The sequence below is a fragment of the Pagrus pagrus genome (assembly GCF_965226575.1).
Source record: "Pagrus pagrus genome assembly, chromosome: 10".
NCBI classification, from domain to species: Eukaryota; Metazoa; Chordata; class Actinopteri; order Spariformes; family Sparidae; genus Pagrus; species Pagrus pagrus.
In genome coordinates this window covers 24,253,537-24,269,540 of record NC_140194.1, presented here as the reverse complement: position 1 = coordinate 24,269,540, position 16,004 = coordinate 24,253,537, and the positions used below count along the sequence as shown (strand labels likewise).

Sequence of the window (16,004 nt, the reverse complement as noted above, 5' to 3'; positions counted from 1 at the left end):
TGGGAAGCCAGTGAGGGATCACATCCATGTTGCTGAGCTTGTGATTCCCACTGCTTTGTTGGGGCATCTGTGTAGTGGAGGTGCGATCTAACAGGAGATCACAGTGTTTTTCCACAGTTTTCACATGGAACAGTAATCACTGTAAATCAATTATAAATAATAAATAAATAATAGTTTTGGCAGCTTACTAAGGTTTTATGTGTAATATTTGCCATGTGTGTATTTCCAGTTGCTTCAAGCGCTGTACATGCGTGTGCTTTTCTGCGTGCTCTCTGTGCTTTATATAGCCAGCGGAAGAAATTAAAAATTCTGCGTGTGCTACCTGGTGTGTATGTGAGGAACTTGTAGGCCATGTGAGCCAGCGGTAGGATGGGGATCATACAGTTGTCGCCGTTGGTTTCAATGAAGTCGTGGCGAGTGATGGCGGTTGGATCGATGTGGTGCTCCCTGAACGGACGAATGAATGCCTGCAGACAGAGAGGAGGAGAGAGACGGAGAGAGATTATGTAAAAAGCACAAAATAATCATTTCTGTTATTCCCTCTAAAGCAGCAGCCTCATGGGAGACTCCTACCCCTTTTCCACTGGTCAAAAATCCCACTTACACTCGGCATTTACACCCGGGTCAATTGACCCTGCAGTAGACACAGGTTTTTATCACTTGGTTCGGTTCGGTTTGGCTCGGCTTTGATCCAAACATAAGACTTGGGTGAACACGCTAAATTCTTACTAATTTCCAGCCGCGCGAGGTGACGATGTTTTATCAACATCTGGTAGTGGAGCATAAATAAGGAAGATAGTTGGGTAAAATGTACAAACTGATGATCAACGTAACATCGTCACTGGCCTCCATGCTGCCTACTGCTTGATTGTGTTTACTTTATCCGGTGTTGTTCCCTGTTTCTGGCACATTTGTGATGTGAAACGTGACGTCCGTGACGTATAACGTAACCCTTCAGATAAAAATCACAGACTTGCCTGCAGGATGTGGGAATAGGGTCAATTAACGGGTTGACCCGCATTTAAAAAACCTGTGTCAGCCACTAATTTTGGTAGAAAAGCGGCATTACTGACCTTATTCCTAGCCCCCATGATACTTTGCGCGACTTATGGGCACGACTTTCATCATGACACTTGGTGAATCATTTATTCATGAAGATCTAGATCTTCTAAAGCTTTGAAATGCTGCTGGTGCGTCCGTTATTATGATACTTTGTATACCCCACAACAGTTTCCCCAGTGACCTCAGCAGTGACATACAGTACTCAGGGAACTTGTGGATATTGAGAGGTGGGACTCTCATTAACCAATCATGAGCTTACAGTATATTGGAGCCATGGCAGTTTGACTGGTATTTTGACTGTGACTAAATGTAACGGTCGCTGCTGACATGATAGTCCTGCAATCAGTAAGATCCACAATGTAATTACAATGTGACTGTTAGCATGGTGGCAGTGACTGAAACAACACAGAGTCAATTCTGCAACACCCATGATAGACCATTTTATTTTGAAATCATTTGATATCAGAGGTTGTGTCTTATTCCTTATATACAGCATTTATTTGGTTGAAACTAGAATTCTGAAGGTCAAATACAGTCATTTAGTAAAACTGCAAATTCTCCTCAGTTTGTGGCTTTCAGTTTTGTCAGCTGAACTTACAAACATTCAGTTTACACTAAATGGAACTGATGAGATAAACAACAACAGGCACAAAACCCAGATTTGTCTCCTTAATTTACATTCACTTTAAATCAGAGCACAAAACAGACACTGGAAAGCATTGTTTACAGTCTTTACGCAAATGCGGATCAAATGTGCATGCACACACACAGACACGCACACACACTCACACGCGCCACAACTCAGCGGTGCCGAGCACCATGCAAAACCCCAAAGCTCATATCCAGCATCCTAATAAACCACAGAACAGCAGTTGGCTTGCAGAAACACACTCATAAGCATAAATGACCCATGGACACCTCGCACAAACTCTAAAATGTGAGCTTCAAACACACACACACACACACACACACACACACACACACACACGCTCGCTCGCTCGCAAACCCCACCTGCGCTGTGCAGAGGCAGACACCTGTCTGTGAGAGCATGGGGGTCTCAAATGAAAGACTGAATCTGAATCTCAGAAGCACAAAAGAGGACAAAAAGAAACACGCACACACATGCACACACAGGATAAAGGTAATTTATTTCCCTCTGTGGAAAAAGCAAAAAAGGAACGTTTGCATCTGTATTGCCACAGTATGCAACTGTGTGTGCGTGTAGCTGTGGAAGCATCAGCATGAAAACTCATTATTGTCGTGGTAGCTGTTCGAACCAATCACACACGCCTATCAGCGAACGACGTTGGTAGGTGCCGCTGCAAACACAGAAACTATCTGTTGATATCTGCACAATTATATGCCCATCTCTGTCCTCGCCTGCCTCTCCCCCACCTCTCCTCTCCCATCACCCCCCTCCTCTCGCCGCAGCCCTCAGCCAGATGAAAGCCCGGCTAAGCCGTGGAGGTCGTGCCGAGCGGGGCGGCGTCACTGCTCCCAGTTAACGGTGGGCCACCGGTCGCTACGTGTCCTCTAATCCCACACCGTTTATCGGCCCACCTCGCACGACGTCCATTAATCACCAGCTCACATCGCCCATCGCCCCAGCAAGCAACGCCGTCCCACTGGTTGGACGGACACGCCCTTCCATCCCCTTCTTTTTTTTGTCCTCCCGACCTTTCTACTGTATTTTCATCTCACATTCTGTTGGTTTCTCCTCTTTCTCTCTCTTTTGTGCCAAAATATTTCTATCTACACTTTCTTCTTACTGTCAGTCCTGCCTTTTTAAGCTAGGAACGGACTTCACTCATTCAATTAACGCTACTTCAACACCCAGCCTCACAAGAGAGCAGCCACAAAAGAGACATGTTTGTTGGGGATGTAACAAAAAAGACAGAGGGAAATTGACATAAGGAGAAAAGTACTGATGCTGCTAAAAGAAGAGAAAGAGTGAGAGAGGAAGGATCTTCAAACATATATCCCTAAACTGTAAGCACATCTGGCAAATTTCAATGTGAATCGAGCATCATTGGGAACTAATGAGCGTGACTTTGTCCTCAAAGTGGTGTCATTAGAGAACTGCTAAATCCTTGTTGAGTCAATTAAAGCTCAACGACATGATGACGACAAAAAAAACAGCACGGCCCAAAGCCTCGCTGAGGAATAGTTCAAAACACTACTGGGAGAGTGTAGTGAACGTTTTCTGAGATAGCGTTGCAGTTGTAGTGCTGGGGAGGGAAAAGCTTCAGCACATTCAAATCAAAGCAAAAAGAGGAGCATTATCAGCGTTCAGTGAAGGAGGATTTTACATGTAACTATGAGATAGGGCAACAAAAAAGGCGCTTCATTAATATATGGATTGTGCTTCCAGTGTTTTCAATGACACAGATGAGTACAGGTTGTACACAGTGTACAAAAAATGTGATGAATCTTTAAAGAAAGCATCTAATTTTGAAAGAATCAGATGGTCAGTCAGAGCTGAGAGTCAAAGAAAAGATTAGTTGATCGATCAATCAGCAGAAAAATGAAATGCACAGCATGTTATTTCTGCTGCTGGGGCCTCTTAATCAAAAAAAAAAGAAAAAGACATTCAGTAGTGTGGGATCATGGGAGTTGTTGTCTTCATTGATAGGCAACCAACATTGCAGATGAAAATCTAAATGTGTGACTCAGGCAGAAATGTTCACAGGTGAGGTTGTGTTTTAAACTTTGATATTGACAACAGTCACCACTAAATATGTTATTCCATCTCCCCCACCACTGCATTCATGTCACAACACCACTGCTGTTTGAAACCTCTGCCCCCTCAAGTGGTTACCAGTTTGTTGTTGCTAACGCTAACTAGCTAATGTTAGGGCAGTACAGTACGCTGGGCACAAACCTGTAGTACACCGCCATTTTTATGTTTTTTCCATACCACTTGATACCAACGTGGTTATACTATTGGCTGACAAACCAACATAAAAGACATTGTAAACGTTGTTAAATGATTAATTCACAATCACAATAATGTTTCTGAGGATACGTTTCTACAAGCTCTGTAGATGTATTATTTAAAACAAATATATATATTTGTCTACATAAAAAAGTTATCAATATGACATTTGATATGGTATTAGTGAGCTTTTTTAAAATGGAGTTTAACGCAGCAGCTATGATGATCAATCATCATAGCTGCTTGTCAGAGCGTGGCTTGTCACTGAGGTACGTACACCTCTGTGACTGCCCCACATGTTGTTGTTGATATTTGGGGCGTTCTGTTAAAGTACACAGTCGTGGGTGGCAGCATGACATGAACAGTGTATTTGAACCCTCTTCCTCCAGCTATTTCATTTCATTTTTTTTTATTTTTTTTATTGTTAGCTTAGATAACAGTCATGTATGTTTTGTTTTTGCACTATCGTGACTTGTTTCCCATGTTTTTTTAATTCAAATATATTTTATGTGCAAATTACAAAATGAGACATATTATTTGCCCTTTAACGATGTGACCTTGGTAACATTTCCCTCAGATCCCGTAGACCACTATGGCCATCCTGAGTCGGTGACTTTGACAGATAGAAAACACAGTTTCCAGTGGCAGCTGTTACTGCTCTGTGGCCCTCACTGCTGGAAATGTTATTTATGGTTAGGGATTTCTATGACAGCAGACTCTTATGACTGTTAGGTATCCCCTTATGAGGAAATTATGGAGGGCAGGAGTCCATACGTGCAGAACACATGTGTGATGTGTGCATTAAAGCCTCTACGTGGTGTCTATACGACAACCTGAGCATCTTTAAAGATCCTGACAAAGAACCACAACAGGAACCAAAATAAGGACAAACAAATGTACACACACACACACAAACAACATAAAACAAGAAAATGACAGAGCAAACGAATAACAAAGGGTGACAGTGTCGTCAAATATTTCATCCCGCTTTATAACTGCAGCCACTATTAGCCTCAGGTGTTCTCCATCGTGCTCTTCTTTGATATTCAAACTAACCTTAACTGGGAGTACAGGCCTGCTTTATTCTTAGTCTCAAAACACACACAGGCACAAAAACACAACTGAGGTGTATGCCGTGTTTTTTTTTTGTCTCCTCACACACACACACACCCACACATATTCCTCCAGCCTATTGTCGTCCCTCTGTTCTCTGCACAGGTCCATTCTTCTCTTCCAGTTAAAGTCTTTATTAGAAGTCTCCTACAGTGTGCGACACACCATGCAAATCTGTGACTGCCGCCGTGCCTTTGGTCCCAGTAACTACCCAAAACCTCCATAAATGCCTCATCATAAATAAACATCAAGCCACAGAGCACCTTCGGGGAATAAAAAAGTAACACGGGGCTCCAAAAATCATTCTTTAGAATCTACTGACGGTACGATGCATGTACACAAATGTGTCGTTATCTAAAATAAACACAATACGACACCAAAACGATCCTCCATGACAAAATACTGTCGGTTCACAGTTTTACAGTGAGGTGATAGAATGATAGGATAATAGCCTGAGAGAAGATATTACATTAAAGCCCCATCAACGCCAAATCAAAAAAGCATAAAAGACAACAGCCATTAGAATCCATCACACTAAACAGATCAATCAATAATGTGCAATTTAGAGCCACTTAGTGTCAGGCTGTATTACAGTTAAGGGACTTATCTCAAAGCTGTGTTAACAAAGCCTCACCAACAGTCTCCTGTGTGGAAATATTAACTCAAGATAGTTTATTCGATGAAATTTCATCGTTTTAGAGGCTAACAAGGAAAACAATGTATGTAATTGAATTCTGCACCTCATCATTGAGCTGTGAACAGCGATTTGTTCTTTGCGCTCATGAAACTTATTTACAAACTGCTTTGCATTTGATTTGTAAATGCAAATATTGAAATCCCAGTAAATCTGGAAGTGAACGTCACGCCTCATGTCTCACCATGTTTGCAGTGAAAGCGAGAAAACAACTGGTGTTAAGTAATGCAGATATAGTAGACAGTCTACAAGTGTTGCTGTGTGTGGGTCTCACCATTGAGCATCAGGTTTACCAATGGTGTTAATGATCTTTAACAATTCTTCTTTATTCAAATGAGTGTTACATAGCTCTATATTCCAACAGAAATCAGTGTTTTGTCAGTAACTCATGTCTCTCCTGAAAAGGAATTTTCTGGTATCCCTGCCCACTTTATCCAATCAGGACAGAGAACTCCGTAAAGAGGCGGTCCTGTCTGCTCGTGAACACGCAGAGAGCAGGATCCTCCTGTTTGCTGCTATGTCTGGTGATAATCGCTCCATGTTCACGTGGTGAAATAAAGAGGAGGCCTTATAGCAGCTTTAACTGATGATGCGCTTGTCTTGAGTCAATGACGTGTGAAAGTATCAGCCTTTTAAGTGCATTTTGGGTTTGTACTGTGCAATGGTTGTTGGTAGCCAGCTAGTTATCGTTGGAGGATGTCAGGCACGCTCTGATCCCACTCAGGAGATGGTCCATTTCGGACTCAGCATGTTTAAACTGGTAATAGAAATGCACAGGTAGCAACCAGCAGAGGGATTACAGGTGTTACCCTAAATGACCTTCGGCATCTGAAAGTAAGTAAGACTATGGTTTTGAACCCTCAACACCCTTCATATGTTGGGTTCCAGATGCTTCCATCAGGGCGGAGCTTTAGTCTCTATAAGGGCAGCACGGACAGATAGTCTTTCATTTCATTGGCTATCGGCTTTTAAAACAAACTATAACCTCCATGATCTATGGTGACATGTGTATATGTGTTTTATGTATTATGCATTTGTGTTTGACTGCTGTCTGTAAAGCAAATTGGCCAACAGGGACATTAAAGTTTTACTCTATTCTACATCCACTCAAAAGCAGTGCTAGCATCACAAGCTGGAATAAACTTCCACAGTTCCAGTTTTGGAGGCCTGAAATACATTTATAAGCTGTATTATAATCCCTTTATAAAAGTAAGTCTGACTTTGACAACACAAAACAGCAAAAAAAATAAAAAAAATAAATAAATAATATATAAATCATATTGCGATTACTTTGACTTATTTGATATTACAATTGCGATATTAGTGAGAATGATCATATTTGAATACAAAATTAGTATTTTCTCTGAAACTACTGAAATCATGATGATGTGACATTTGTTGGGCTCTGCACCAAACACACGTTTTCTTACATCTGGAGAACAAGACTTGTAGGCCAGTTCATCTCTGCAGCACCACAGTACTTCATTATCACACACATGATGTCACACTTTCTACCTTTCGCAAGAAATCACTTTTATGATCCTATAGTAGATATAGATATAATCAAATTAAGCATTCTTTCCCAGGTTGTAGTAGCATGAGGTTCATGCGAAAGATCAACTCAAATTTAATTAAATAGCAAATAATGTAACAACATTATTAATCATACTATGACAATATGTTGGTTGAGAATAAATGATAACCATTGTTATAATTAGGATGCTGCTTCAGGTCTCAAAACACACACACCTTGATCATTTCCACTAATTAATTATCAATGAATATTTCATAAATGGACAAAATATACAATGAAACACACACACGCACACACACGCACACACACACACACACACACACACACACACACACACAGACACACAATTAGAGTAAACTCTCATCAATCAAAACAAAGTTCACATTAACCAATCTGCGAGCTGCACCTGATCACACTGATTTTAATTGGCTGAAATGAGGCTAACCTTTACTCTAATTGGCTGTGGGAAATGTGTGTGTGCATTAATGTAGGTGACTTGTTTTAAATGTGTGGGCGTCCATCTTTATTCATGTCTAAACACATATGTGCACATACATGTCTTTTGGCACTGTATGGTGACAGATAGTGGAGGTTCAAGGTGAGGCCATTTACTGCATGAGTCTGTGTGTATGTGTGTGTGCATGAGTCTGTGTGTATGTGTGTGTGTGTGTGTGTGTGTGTGTGTGTGTGTGTGTGTGTGTGTGTGTGTGTGTGTGTGTGCATGCGCGTGTTTATGTGTGTGTGTGTTTCATATGTGGGACACTGGGGACCATGGACTTTACTGTCTACAGGGAGGTCCCTCTGTGAGATAGTGACATTTAGTTTCCAGGTCACTATAGCAGTCCGAAGACTTGGGGGAATAAGGTGCAACCACTGTGCTGCCATGGTGACGCAGCCTCAGGAGAGAGGGGACACTGAGCTGGAGTCCTGGTACAATATCCTCTCTGTAGTCCAGAACTCACTGGGTCACAGAAATGTTTACTACTTTTATTTTCTTCACAGGCTTTGACTTGTGGGTTGACCATGAGCTTTTATTTTTTTTTAAAACGGCAAAAAATTGGGCACAAAGAGTGGAAACGGGGGGAAACAGCTAGTCTGGCTCTGTCCAAAGGTCACGAAATCCACCAACAAGCTCCATAATTAACATGTCAAACCCCCTTTGTTAACATTTTGGTTACAAAGATAAATATAATATACTGACAAAGTGCAGGTTTCTATTCATTTTACTAGTTTTATATCTTGAAAATCTGAAACTCTTCCTAAACTTAATGCCTCTTATTTATGTATATATTCTGTCCACATATCATCTAATCCATTATCTCTATTAGGTCCCTGCAGAGCCGAGGCTACATTTTCCATCATTAACAGTTCTTTAGCCAGTGATTCAAACAACGAAAACTAATTGATCTCCTTGTTTTCCAATTCAGAAGAATGAGCCTTTTCACAGAAATGAAAATCTTTTTTTGCAGTGCTGGCGTAGCCATATCAATACTATATTGTAAACTATTTCAATATTTAGAACAATGCCAAAGAGGTTGGCCTTCCTAACAACACAAAAAAATAATATGTCAATAGGAGACTGGCCTTTTTTAGCACCATTAGAAGATAATAACACACTCAAGCAAACTTACTCAAGTTGCTTGCTCACCAAACCAAACCATGGCTTTATAGTAGAATAGTCCAGCTTATCCGATGTGTTTATCACTAAAGCAGTGGTTATATCTCATGAGGAGGAATCTCTGCCCAGGCTAAAGAGCCTCTCCACAGGACGGTGTCAGTGTGTTGAACTTCATGGATATCAGGAGAGGTCAGGCGATTAGTGCAGGAGCGTGCATGTAAAGGCACGTTTGATTATTTTTTTCTATCCGCGTATTAAGCAGAAAATTGAAGAACTTATGTAACGCAAATAAGGACATAATTGTTTGATTAGTAACTGTAATGTGATTACTGAATTTAGGATGAGTAACGCGTTACACAACTGCTCATTCGTTTATTCCACACAAAAACATAAGCGCCACAATGACAAGTGAGTTGAACATAGTCTCCCCCTTCATACTTTTCTTAAGTCTTTCATTTATCCGCTCTATTTCAACATTAGTGCTTCACTTTCAAACGTCTTTGTCTGACACTCCACCGCAGCTCTGGTTTGCTTTGCTGTTTCTGCTCTTTTTAATGCACATCAATATTATTTGATAAGAATAAGATAAACAGACACTAAAAATGCTGGAGAGATAGTAAATCTCCCTCTACACTGTCAAATAAAGGACGACTGGCAAAAAAAGAGAAAAATTCAGACTGATTGCAGCACGAACACAACAAGCGATTGTTACATTGGCTTTTATCAACGTGCCAATTCAGCTGTGGCTGAACACTGATTTCAGAGAAAAGTGATAAAAACAAGGCTTTACTTTGTACCGTAGTTAATTGATGGCTGATTACTAGAAGCTGTTTAATGCAAACAGACTGTCTGTGTGTGTATGTGAATGTATGTATGCTTACCTTGCCAATAACAGGGATGTCCACAGATCCCCAGGTATCCGCCCCCCAGTGTACCATCCCTGATGCAAAGTCTGCCGTCACGATTCCTAAGACTGGCACACAAACACAGAGACCGACACAATAAAAAAGGATTAACATATGTTGCTATTAGATGTGGAAGCAAACACCAAACCACAATTTTCACAAAAGTGATTCAAAAAGCTCATGTGGACAGGAACAGAGATTTGGGACTGCACCAGCTAGTTTAGGAAAATGATTCCCAGTATTCATGAAGTGAGAGCTAGTTTTAAAGTGAAGCGTTATCCGAGCTTCTGTGCGATGGCGCTCTTTCTCACCGATGCCGAGGATGATCTTGTAGATGTGGACGGTGGAGAAGTGCAGGAGGAGGAAGGAGAAGTTGATGATGAAAAGGAAGAGGCACAGAATCACACACACCCACTCCTGGAGCCGCTTACCTGGGAAGGAACACAAACAACAAGGAAAATGCATGTTATTCACCTGAGCATCATCAAAACACAGATCAGAATGTTGGGTGTGCGCACTGGTGATCATGGAGGAGAGGAAGCAGAAGAAGTTGAGGGTGTTCGGCTCTGACGTGCTGTATTAATGACCTGGGTGAGGTCCCTGCAACCGCTGGGGGAACAACTCGATCCTTACCGAGGGTCAAAGGACCATTCAGTCACAATGACTGTGTGTGTGCGTGTGTGTGTCCAGGGTGTTAATATGTAATCAGTGAGATGAAGACAAGTGTAGTCCAGGGTATGGGGTCGTGACCTCTCATATGTGAAACACCAACGCTGAGGCAGCACCGAGCCCGCTCAGAATCACACACACACAGGCGGTTTCAGGTGGGAGGTGGGCATCTGCAGGGATGAGGCCAAACTCATAGGTCAGCAGTTTTAACTACAGGACAGAGGGAGAGGGACTAACTAAAACTACTCATACTCAAACTCGCAGATCAGCAATATTAAGAGAGAGAGGGACGGGAGGGGAGGGTCAAAGTGAAAATCCTTCAGCCACACAGCCCTGAAGATTAGAGATACTGAATTATTGAACACACACACACACACGGCTCATCTATAGCCTATCTAATATGGCTACACCAGATCCAACTGCACGGATTTCTATTACTTTCATGATGTCTTCAATGAGCTCACATTTCTTCCAGCTGTTTCTTTTCTTTGCTCTGACTTGTCTGACCTGTCAGCCCAAGCAGGAAGTCTGATTATATAATGTCACCCACTTACAGAAATAAACTCTAAAAAGGCACAGATATAAACCACCACTGATCTGTTTTTAAGTCTTTTGTTCTTCGTCTCTCATCTCCCCCCCCTCTCTCTGTCACTCCTCTCCTAATCCTTCTTTCTTTTCCAGTCTAATGTGCCTTTAAAACTTTAATGTGTTCAGATCCTAATGTATCACACAGCATTAGCAGCCTATAAGAAATTCATGACAGTTTTTTTTAATAAAGCACACAGGCGTGTGAGTGTGCGTGCCTATAGACCTGAGTGACTATGAATATGCTATCAGCCTCTCATATGGTATGGACTGAAGTGGTCACGGGAGGTTTAAAATATGTGATTATGGATATTTAACGAATCATCAAATGTGACCCTTCACCTTCTAAAAATAGACGGTATCAAAGTTGTGGAGAGACAGATGGCTAATTCGAGTGCAGACAGAAGTTCGCCTTCTTAAATGAGTTTGACTTTGCAACTCAAGGATATTTATAAAAACTCCTCTGTTTCTATTACTGATTGTAATAAGGGAGATAACAGCGAGTCTGTACAAAATTTAGCCCTACCATTGAGCAGTCCGGTTCAGTTCACGTCAGCTCCATAGACTTTGGAACAGTTACTTTTGTGTTTCAATTATCAAAAGTTGTGGATGGTACCAAAAGAACCGTTACCATACTGCTCAATGGTAGGGCTAAATTTTGTACAGACTTGCTGTTATCTCCCTTATTACAATCAGTAATAGAGCATAAGATAATGTGTTATATAGAGGCTGTGTGTCGCTGCCCCGTCACTCGCATTATATGGATATCTGCGCTACACTGGACCTAATTTCGTCTGAACGACTTCAAATGACACCAAAGTTATCTGGGTGAGTAAATGACTATATATTTTGCTAGAAATAAGGTCCAGGTTGTAAAAAACGGTAGTTATCCTTTAAGACAATGCAGGGCTAACCCTAACCCCTAAAACTAACGGGTTGCGTAGGGTTCAAAGGGTACTATAACAAATGTACTTCAGTGGAAACGCAACTTAACTAACAAAACAAAATATCACTGAAAACTTACAACAGACTTACAACATGTAAACGACAGAAATGATCTTGGTTCAAACAAGATGAGGGTAGACAAAAAATATTTTGTCCAAACAGTTGCTTTGAAAGGGCTCAGATCATACCGCATTTTTTTTAACAACAAAAGACGCTTGACGAACATACTACATACTACTGCAGCTTCACATTAAAAGCATTGAACTGGTGAAATGTGAGCTGACTTTTGTTTTGAAGTAATCTATACAGTCTGTGAGAGTAATGGAACCAGTAGGAGCTGTTAGATGAAGAGCTGCTGGCGATAGGCTGCACACCTCCAACTTCTCAGTGAGGTAACCAACTCCTTTTCCTTCATTAACATTATCAGGTTCTGTAGAAGCATTGGGTTTGAACCTGAAATTTTGCCAATTGGTTCTTTTGCTTTTCACTTTGACAACAAATCCTCTGCCATTGTCCTGTCAGTCAACTCTCCTTACTCTCATTACGTTATCAGTGAAACTTGACTCCTGCTACTCTACTTGAGTTTGTAATTGTAACATCCATCATCCAATTAAGTATTGATTAAAAAAGCAAACCAGTGGTAGGGGCGGTGGGCAAGTAATGTAATCGGTGCTTGCCCGAACACCATGAAACACAAGGAACACTGACTACCGCAGCAAGCCTATCAACAACGGTGATCTAAGGGGCTGGATTGTCCTTGTTAGCTCCACTTCTGCTACCGAGAACAGGCAACCATGTCATGGCACATTGCATTCTGTGGAGTGGGCACCATTTTTTAGGATATATCTATTTGTTTACATAAATTTTGCACTAAGCTTGCTTTTCAGCCAAAACACTGTTGTGGTCACTGTTGATTCTGATCATTTTGTTATTACTACTACTACTACTACTACTACTACTACTACTCGGTCTCTACTGTAGGTACCTCGTCCTAAAATACCACAATGTATTTGTTGCTCACTTTCTCTCGCGTCACGATCCCGCTCTCTATAGAACCTGGTTTATCTTTTATAGAAGCGCTGTGAGATCACATCTTAATACATTAATGATACATTAATTAATTGTTCATAACCTTGATGCATTATCCTTGGCAAATTAACAGGCCTGAATTCTACATTCACTGCTACTCTGCATTATTTTGACATATTTTGGGGTGAAATCAGGGGCAGTTCCTAGAAAATGACCTGCTCCTGCTAGAGTCCGACCAATATATTGGTTGAGTCCAGCAGCGTTAAACAACTTAAACAAATCATCCACAGGCTTCTCTGGCCAACCAAGAGAGACAGGGAAGATGTCATTTTTCACGTCCCGTTAAAATCCGCTCACAGATGGCCAATAAAAAAGTGATTGATACATGTAAGAGCATGGCAAGGAGGGGGAGTGGAGTTATGGTTGACCTCAGTGTACTACAAATGGTTCTTCTGGGATTTCCTTGTCACTCATTGGCTGGTAAACTATTTTCTACTCTTTTCACCCTCATGCTCCACAAAAAAACCATAGCTTCACTGCACTGCTCCTCCACCCTGACGAAACACTACGAGTCAATTCTTCCACTGAAACACAAGTTTCCCCTGACCAGCTCTTCTCTGCGTGAGCGCTCTGCAGTCAGCACTGGCCTAAAGGTAGCAGTCAACAGTGAAGTGTACATGCCGCTGCATCAAACACAGTCCTCTTGACATAGGATGTGTCTGTCTTGTACATGTAGCACAGGTCCGATCAAATAACTCCATATTTTTACATTGTATAGCCCAGGTAATGTGTTTGAGTCCACCCAGCCTCAGTCCATACTGAGGTTAAGTAGAGCGCAGTGAGCTCTGTTGTCTCCAAGCTTCATGTGACACCGTTTTCTCCACTCTGCCCCAAGGTGTTCACACACACACACACACACACATACCTCAAGGGATCAGTACACCAAAATTCACTCTCTCCAACTCACCCACACTCTGAACACAAACACACATCAACATACATGTGAGCGCTCACACACGTAGAGCGATGCTCCGACTGATGGATCTCCTAACACATTCTCACATCTCTCTCTGTTACACACACATGCTCTGACACATACACAGATTCAGACACTCCATCTCCGTCACGTACACGCACACACACACACAAACACACACACACACATGCGGTGCAGGGCCGTGGAGCAGTGGGGCGGCTGTCAGGTGATGTGCGTCAGTCCTTGGATCCTCCGGCTCCCTGGTGAGGGGAAGGAAACTAGGACAGGCCTCCGCAGAGCGCACACACACTCTCTCTCTCTCTCTCACATGCACACACACACATAAGCCCTTGTCCCTCAGGCCATGGCATTGCTAGATATCACACACAGCTACAGACAGACACACAAAAACAGCCTCTGAAAGCAATACATGTAATGGACGGACATATGTTAGTGTGTTTTCTCACCAAAAACAAACCTCTCCTCCTACACACACACCTGAGCTGCCTTCACTTGGCATACAAACCCCAAAATTAAAGACGTTCACTTAGACAGCGTCAACACAAACACGCCGGTGCACACACACACCGACACACACTCTTAGGGCCAGAGCAGCACACTCATTAATATCGTTCTGACAACAACTGGCTCCCTGGCAACCTCTCTTCCATCGCTCACCCAGCAGCAACCCCCGCCTGTGAGCGTGCACGCGGGTGTGCACGGGGATTTAACCTGGGCGGAGCCGGGGGAGGGGAACGAGGGGTGCTAATAGGCTGAAATTAATCAACGCCGGCTGATTCGCTGTCTGGGGAATGAGTGGCGGGCAGCAAGCAGGCAGGCAACACATCCTGAATACTAATGGACTAATGGAGAGGGGAGGCAGAAAGTAGACCCCTTTACCTCTCCGCTGTTTGTCAGGTAACAAGGAAATAATGGGAGGGACTGAAGCATGTTGAAATATACACAGTATGAACAATTTTTGGATACACTAGCAAGCAAACAAAAGATTAAAATCCCGATTAAATGCAAGCAAATGCACAAAAATGTGGAAAAACATCACAGGGCCAAATTGTGAGTCATTCATTTACCACATATCAGCACTGTGGTCTCATCTGAGTAGTTTCAAAGCCACATTATGACACAAAAATCAACCCCTGTGAGACAGCGACTGTGACACCTCTCATCACAAACACCACTTCTTAACAGTCTTTGCTGCTGTGGACAGAACCTGCAGCTGTACAATAATACAGAGAAGAAAGAGTCGTCCTGTGATGACAGGGTCAAGACTTCACCACGCTAAGCCGGCTAAATTTGAAACCACATCTGTTCCTTCCTCTCTGTTCTCGGCCTTTCATCCGCAACAAACTGGAGCAAGAAGAGATTTAACTGTTTTCTTACATTTAAGGATGCTCTAAGCGTTTGGAAACAGGATTCTGGATCTATGAAGGATGTTGTCAACAGCGTTTTTACTGTAGATTGGAGCTCAGTAAGTTAACAGAGAAGGCAGAAGAGGAAACAGAGGCTCCGATGCTTTGTGTAAGCCGCATAACAGATGGCCAATCAGGAGCTCGTTTGACAAAGAGCCATTGATCTGCTATTTTTTGATTGGTCCATGATCAGAGAGGGTATGCGGTGGTAAGTGGAACAAAAGTTGAGAACGGATCAACACAGATTTCTTTTGCGGATGATTTAAATTAGTGTTGAGTGTTTTTTAGTTTCAGTACTGTCTAACTTAGTCTCACTGTTTTAGAAAGTTACTGGCCGTCGTTGTTGGTGATTACAGGCCACAAGAAGATGACAGTTATTAAAAGCAGACCGTATCACACTTTAGGATGCAGGTGAGGCAAGGTAGGTAGGATGTTGATGTATTTGTAAACACCCCACCTCTACTCTCAACTATGTTATAATGGATTTACTGTAAACTATAATTACCTGCAGA

At 42.1% G+C, this 16,004-nt stretch overlaps 1 protein-coding gene across 1 annotated transcript in view; it reads right to left on the bottom strand.

Moving 5' to 3' along the window:
* Positions 1-16,004, bottom strand: part of LOC311264469 (plasmanylethanolamine desaturase 1) — a 45,074-nt gene that overhangs the window by 11,849 nt on the left and 17,221 nt on the right. The window contains exons 2-4 of the mRNA XM_084365351.1: positions 10,173-10,292; positions 9,838-9,929; positions 323-467 (exon numbers count right to left, since the gene is read on the bottom strand). Coding sequence (XP_084221477.1) covers positions 323-467; positions 9,838-9,929; positions 10,173-10,292 — 357 coding nt within the window. The remainder of the gene's footprint in view (positions 1-322; positions 468-9,837; positions 9,930-10,172; positions 10,293-16,004) is intronic.